Genomic DNA, 7,890 nt, shown 5'->3' with positions numbered 1-7,890 from the left:
ATCCAACTAGAATCTTTAACATGGATGAGACGGCATTCTTTCTTGTACCACGCAAGCAACGAGTGCTTGCAGCAAAAGACTGTAAGGCAGTTCAGGCATTGTCAGCAAACAGCGACAAAGAAAATTATAAATTATTATTAATTATTAATTTCGGGATCAGCCGCTGGGAATCACGTACCACCACTGATATTGTTTCCTTACAAATCCAGGATTCCAGCTAGCATCACAAACAGTGTTCCAAAAGGTTGGGCGGTTGGTCGCTCGGACTCAGGATGGATGAACTCGGATGCTTTTTATGAGTTTATTTCTGCAGTATTCTACCCATGGGCTGTCAAACAAAATGTTAAGTTCCCTATTCTTTTGTTTGTTGATGGCCACTCTTCCTACACGTCATTTGAACTAGTAGAATTTTGTAAAACCAAAAAAATTATCTTGGTATCCCTGTTCCCAAATGCTACTCACGTGATGCAGCCTTTAGATGTAGCTTTTTTTGCGCCCTTGAAAAAATCATGGCAGGAGGAGCTGAACAAGTGGCGCTTCGAAAATAATGGCGCGATGATTTCAAGAACCGATTTTGCTCCACTTCTAGAGAAAGCTATAGATAGAATGGCAAACAAGGAAGCGTCATTGATCAATGGGTTTCGTAAATGTGGCTTATATCCATTCGATGCGAATGCACTAGATTACGAATTATTTCCTAAACCTTTCGATAGACCTTCATCCCTCACAGAAAATGTACCATCCGCTGATGACTGTCAAGCCCCAGAGATGGATAGAAATTTGCACTTCATGCAGATGATGAACAAAAAGTTGACACCAGAGAAGCTATCTCTATTTCGAGAACAGCGTAATAATCTTATCTGGTCAGGACCAGTGGAGGATACAACAATGTTTTATTTTTGGCGTAATACGATGGATGAGATCGAAGGCCTCCCGGAATTCATAATAATCGATGCACCGTTTGTCATGATAGAAGGAGATCACGCTTCATTCGCCGACGATTCCGCTAATTCATTGAATAATGAAGCGACTAATACGACAGAAGGTAAACAGATTTTTATTTTTATCTATTTCTATTCTAGTCATATCACTTTTTTGATGCTAATTTTTATTTTGCGGCTTTAATTTAGTGACTTGTTGAACATACCATTTTCACAATACTGTTTTTCTATTCAACTAATAGATTCGTCTTTCATCAATGTTCCTGGACCCGATGTGTCCGATTTTAGCAACAACTTAAGCCATGATTCAGAAAAACCAGAAGCAGAAGCAGGTAAATGCTCTAAAGATTTATCGGATATGTTATCGTGTTTGTAACGTTGGTATTCTATTATTAGAATTATGTGAACCATATCAAGAAACGAGCCGGGTAGAAACCGAGCCAAATCACCTTGGTAATATCTCCAATACTCATATGGGAGTTGTAGGAAACAGACAGAAGAAAACAAAACGGAAATTTCCAGCTGTAGCCACCAGCGAAGGATGGGCCGAAAAATACATACAGGGAGAACAAGAGAAGATGGAAAAAGAGAATGCAAAAAAATGACGAATTGAGGAGCGAGAAAACAAAAAAAAGATTCGACTAGAGGAACAGAGAAGAAAGTTGGAAGCTAGGAAGCAAAAAGAGGTATTGAGGAAGCAAAAGAAGGCATTGAAAAAACCAGCGGCGGCAAAGAATACCAAGCAGAAACAGAACACGAGCAACTGAATTTTATAAAACTTATACCTTAATTTCGTACACTAATTAATAAGATAATTTAGCTATAGCTCTATTACAACCAGTTTTATGTTTTTGAAATATATTAAAAATAGATGTTTTAAATTATTTCTCGTCTTCTTTCTTTCCAAATTGCAATTGTCACAGCCAGCCAGTTTGTCAAGCACAAAAAACGCTACGTTTTCAAGACAGTCGAACGATTTTCCAATTTAGATTTTCGTTTGTATGGGGAAGATCACAAAATTTATCTCTGAATTTGATTGCCGTGATCTCAGCGCTTGAGCTATGAAGCCCTTTTTTTGAATATTATCAATACATCAATAATGATAATTTCTTATTGCTAAGATAATGTCGTCTACTTGGAGCGTGCATATTTACATAAATAGTTCAAACATTGGTTCATCAACAAAATAATTTCCTTTCGGATCATATCAACAATCTTTCATAATCATTTGTAGCAATCACATTGCTGTACGGATTTCGAATCAAAGGTGTATGGATTTTGAATCGTCTGTGTACGGATTTTGATTCGAAACTGTACGGATTTTGATTCAACCACAGAAGAGTGTACGGATTTCGAATCAAGAGCGAATCATTTACATGAAATAAACACAATTAAGAGCAGTTTTACAGTTTTGTGATTGTAAATATCGATAAAACAAAGAACAAAACATTACCAAAAACTATTATTGAAAAGGCACTGTTATTTTACGATTTTATATTGATCAATGTGGCATCCCTGACTCCAGTGATTCTATGATCGTATTTTGTTCACCCTCTGGAATACTATCTTTTAAAATCATTTCATATATTATTGAAATCGGTATTCTTAAATCGATATACGTTTGGGGTAGTAAGCGTATAGTAATAGATAATATAACAAAGGTTTCTGCACCACTAGGTGGATTAATTTAGGTTTTTTTTTATAGGGTGCTGAAACTTTTCGGGGCAATCGATTGGTGAATCGTCCCTTCAATTTGAGTCTTTGACTGAAAAGTTTTCTTTTTTTTTTGCTTCTAAAAAATCCCCTAATGTTGTTCTCGTTCAACAGCTGTTTATCATTTGTGCTCCTACAGGAACATGTGGTTGCAGTGATTCACTCGCATAATACCGGTAAGGTCATTAAAGTCCAACCGAACGCGGTAATAAAACTTTCATCTATATGAACGGCACCCAGATTGCCGTTCCCCAGCAGGCAGCCGCCGGACATTACAAACTGTAAACTGCACATAAAACACAGGCCTAATGTAATTTGGGAGTTTTCGATGCGTCCCCGATTGACTTGCTCCGAACTGGGCTCTTCTATGGACTGCGAACGCTTGCATCCACTGATGCACGAATATGCAGTGGATTTTATTGAAATTTATACATGACAGCATCATTCGATGATAAACTTGCTGAAAGGGGGTAACATATTGTACTTCACGTAGAGCCATTCGAATTGGGTGTACTAACGCTCTGAAGGGGGAACTTAATTGTTGCACGCCACTAAAGTTTTCCCATTTCCTATTGGGAAAACAACTATATAATCGTATCTGTTAGGGCTTATTTCAGCAGGATTCGGTCAAACCGGACCTGTTTAATTACATCATCAAAAGTCAAACTGTACTGCTGTAAGTTCGCTATCGCTTTTAACGATTGGCTCAAACTTTGCCTACGAGATGGAATAATAAATCCTCCCGTGGATGTGCGGAAACATTCGGATTTAACTATCCGACTGCGTTGATGATAATAATAACGTTTGCCACATCAAACAAACAAAAAAAAAAGAGTAGCAGAAGAAAAAACAAGCATCCTTGCACTGAAGCACACCAGCCCAGCTTATCGAGACGGTCGGCCCTAAAGTTGGACGATATTCGGACGCTCGTTTTTGTGTATTAACCTTCTACTTCACCGGAGGAAAAACTTTTTTATGTGCCTCATTTGGCCGATTTTCGGTACGAAACTGTCCCCCGTCAGTCGAAAAACAAAGCCGTAAACCTCGAACAAATGTGGATGGAAATTGAAGTTCCACGTAGCCAAAGCAGGAAATGTGCTTTCCGATATTTGAATAACTCACTGGGATGGGGATTGAGCGTCATCGAATGAATGCCTATTGACCTGATGTATGAAGGGGAGCAACTTTTTCCATCGATCTACTCGATTCGACACGTAGGTAGATGTGATACTGCTTTCCATGCCAATTCAGGTTCATTAACTATCATTACAAATTCCGAGTTCGACGATTTTCAATCCTCTCTATCGACCGCAAAAATTTTCCCCATTTCTGTGTGTGCATCGGATGCCTAATTTTATTTTTCATGCTCCCTCTATCCGGGTCATTCAAAAGCTCGATTTACGGCCAAATTATGCTAATTTATTAGACCATTAGTATCCGGGGTAATGGGCTTCGATTGACTGCGCCGAAGGTTGCCCGGATTGCGTGCCGAAAATAGGTTTCCTTCCAGCAACACCATCATCATCATCATCACCAGCACCAGCACCTGACCTAAACCTCAGCCAGGTCGTTAATTTTGATGCATAATCGAAAGGTTGCCACACTGCCAAGACCGGTTGACGTGAATCGGTGTTACTCATTGGCTAACATAGTTTGCAAACTTTCCACTGCTAGGGTAATTAGCGATTCCACAGCTGTCCGAGCCAAACTTTGTTCTCACCTCCCCACAGGGATGGTATCGAATTATTTTGCCGACCTGGCACTGAGCTCGCTCCACGGGGTTGCCAGGTGTTCCGAGAGAGCGAAATTTCGATTCGATGCTGCGAATTGAATCATGCGCTCATCTTGATTGACACGTGCTTTGAGATTTTCAACTAAATAATTATTTCATTTCTCATTCTCCATAAAAAAAATACGATAATCGTTTGAACATTACGAGCTGTAGTAAAAACAAAGTGACACATTGTAATCGAGCGACTCTCTCCATTGAAATCGATCGTTGTTAAATGATTGACAAAAACACCACATGGCGACCGTGACTGGGCAAGCATTTATCATGAAAATACTAACTCTAAAACTGGTAATACAACACTGATAACTGGAACACCAGAGCCTGAATAAATCACTAAAAACCACAACTCCTCAAATGGGAATTAAAGTGAATTAATATTACTTATAATATTATTTCAACGGAATCGCAGAGGTCAAGAATTAAAAAAGAGTAGCTGTTAGTTGGTAAATAAAAAATCTAGTTTGAGTAGATTCATGATAGTTTTTCGTAATTTCTGTCACAGTGTTTCGTAAATTAAGCTCACCTAAAGATCAAATTTCTAACTATAGAACCGTAATTTTAATTAAGTGATTTAATTTTTTATTCATTTGTATTGTGATAATGTTGATGTAGAGCTGATATTTATTTTATTTCTGTATTGTCATAAACCTTCATAGAATCTTTTGAGAATCATTTCAGAATCATGGTAACCCAAATTGAGAAAGTATGTTTTGACACAGAAGCATTTTGGTTAGATTGTTAGGGATTTAAACTTAAAACATAAACATCGAGAGCGCAACGAAAGTTGTCCAATTAAAAATGCTTATAACTCAGTCAGTCAGTATAGAAAGCCAGACCGAAATCAACACAGACGTCTGGAGGATCCTAAAGCGGAATACAATAAAAGAACACGCTCAGCTAGTACTGTCAGTGGACGATGCTTCTATGCGTAAGTTTACTGATTGGGGACTAAAGCTGAACTTTAAGTTCGGGCAAATCTTCGTCAAGAGGGTTGGTGTCAACCATTGGCTTAGAAAGGAAGTGCCCGAACGCGAAGTGAAAACAGCAGACTGGAAACAAGTGACGAGCGCGGAGGGACTACCAAATCCCTTTGCGAGAGGCGGCATCCAGCGGTCTCCGCAGAAGAAGGCGGAGACGGATACAGTAAAATCCGGTGGCGGAGAGGCCAACACGCCAGTCTCCACACCGGATATAACGGTCGACGGCCCCCTGCTGGTCAAGGCCATCGAGAAGAGTAGGGATAAGCGGCCAAGGGTGGCAGCGCTGTCCGAACAGCTCGATGCGATCATCGAGTACGCGGCGAATAGAAGCAATATCTCCAGGGACCTGAAGCAGAGCCTCCTCCTGCTTCGGGCCACCATTGACGAAGCTCAACAGGAGTACGCCGAACTCGAGGCGCGGGCCGAGGCGGCTGAAAAGGAGGTGGGGAAGAAAAGGGCAACTGAATCCAAAGGGGTTCAGACCGATGCCCCCACAGGAAGGCAAGCTGAAGGTCGACGGGTGCTTCGCAGCTCAGCAGCTGCTACACCAAGCAGCCACTGAGTCGTTGTCGGACATCGCCATCATATCGGACCCCTACCGCATCCCTCCCGGAAACGGTAACTGGGTTGCGGATAAGTTCAGTATGGCGGCAATATGTACGACGGGCAAGTTCCCGGTTCAGAAGTTTGTCTCAACCTCAAAAGAAGGGTACGTAGTTGCTAAGGTGAACGGAGTGTTCTACTACAGTTGCTATGCTCCGCCACGTTGGTCTACCGAAAGGTTCACCCTGATGGTCGATCTCCTATCCATGGAGCTAACAGGCCTAACGCCGTTGGTTGTGGCGGGCGACTTCAACGCTTGGACTGTTGAGTGGGTAAACCGCTTCACGAACCAGAGGGGCCAGATCTTGTTGGAGGCTTTGGCAAAGCTCAACCTAGATCTGGCCAACGTTGGGAACAAAAGTACATTTGGCAGAAATGGCACGGAGTCGATCATCGACGTGACGTTCTCCAGCCCAGGACCGATCAAGAACTGGAGGGTAGACGATCGCTACACTAATAGCGACCACCAGGCGGTCTGTTATAGTGTAGACAACAACGAGAGGCGGCAAGCGACGAGTAGGGGCAACACTCCGTTCGCCCGCGGGTAGTAGACATCGCATTTTGATGCCGAGGTATTTGAAGAGGCAATTAGACGAGAGCGCGAGGGGGGCAGTCGGCTTCGCCCGACGCCTGACCGACTAGTTGCTATGCTATCTTGGGCGTGCGACGCCACCATGCCTAGGACTCGCTAACCTAGGAATGGGAAGCCACCGGTCTACTGGTGGACTGACGAGATAGCGGCCCTTCGCAGTGCGTGCCTCCGTGCGAGACGGAGGATGCAGCGTGCGTGAACAGACGAACAGAGGACAGAGCGCCGCGCAGCATTCAGTTCTGCCAGATCGACGCTGAAGAGTGCGATCAAGGCCAGCAAGAGGGCCTGTTTCGATAGGCTATGCGCGAGTACCAATACGAACCCGTGGCGTGACGCCTACAGGATCGTAATGGCCAAGACCAAAGGCGCGCTGGCGCCTGCAGAGCGATCACCAGCGATGCCTGAGCGAATTATCGAGGTACTCTTTCAGCGCCACGAGCCAAGTCCTTGGCCTCCGGCGGTCGAGTCCCACGTCCGACGTTCCAGTATCTCAGACACAGACCAGGGATGGTCGGCCAACCTGCCGAGCATCCAATCCGTGGGCGACGACAGCCGTGTCGAGGTTCAGGAGGAGGCAAGGGTTACGAATGAGAAACTCATCGTGATCGCCAAATCCCTAAAGGTGAGCAAGGCACCGGGACCGGATGGTATCCCTAACCTGGAAATCAGGCTGGCGATAAAAACGGCCCCCGGGCTGTTTCGAGTAGTCATGCAGAGGTGCCTGGATGACTGTCTCTTTGCGGATAGGGGGAAGCGGCAGAGATTGGTCCTACTGCCGAAGGCTGGGAAACCACCAGGTGACCCATCGGCATATAGGCCTATCTGCCTGCCGGACATCGCGGGCAAGGTGCTTGAGAGGTACACAGAGGGTGTAAACGGTCTGGCAAGCAACCAGTTCGGTTTCCGGAAGGGCAGGTCCACGCTGGATGCTATCGCCTCCGTCACCAAGACGGCGGAGATAGCACTCCAGCGCAAGAGAAGGGGAATTCGCTATTGCGCAATCGTCACGCTTGACGTGAAGAATGCGTTCAATAGCGCCAGTTGGGACTCCATAGCGCTCGAGCTCAGGAGCATCCACGTACCGGTGTCGCTGTACAAGATTCTGGAAAACTACTTACAGAATCGAGTACTGGTTTACAACACAGAGGAGGGTCAGAAGTGCGTCCCAATCACCGCCGGGGTTCCACAAGGTTCAATCCTGGGTCCGGTGTTGTGGAACGTCATGCATGACGGGGTGTTGAAACTAAAGTTTCCTGTAGGGGTTGTGAT

General features: G+C 44.1%; 1 protein-coding gene across 1 annotated transcript; it reads left to right on the top strand.

The window, feature by feature from the left end:
* Nucleotides 1-465: 465 nt before the first annotated feature.
* LOC129720499 (uncharacterized) lies at nt 466-1,317 on the top strand. Its single transcript, XM_055671981.1, has 2 exons — nt 466-1,045; nt 1,184-1,317. Exons 1-2 carry the CDS (start codon nt 466-468, stop codon nt 1,315-1,317), a joined length of 714 nt encoding a protein of 237 aa, XP_055527956.1.
* The last annotated feature ends 6,573 nt before the right edge of the window (nt 1,318-7,890 follow it).

The sequence above is a fragment of the Wyeomyia smithii genome, chromosome 2, assembly GCF_029784165.1.
Source record: "Wyeomyia smithii strain HCP4-BCI-WySm-NY-G18 chromosome 2, ASM2978416v1, whole genome shotgun sequence".
NCBI lineage: Eukaryota > Metazoa > Arthropoda > Insecta > Diptera > Culicidae > Wyeomyia > Wyeomyia smithii.
Note: the sequence above shows the minus strand (reverse complement) of the source record. Positions and strands in the feature narration are given on the sequence as shown.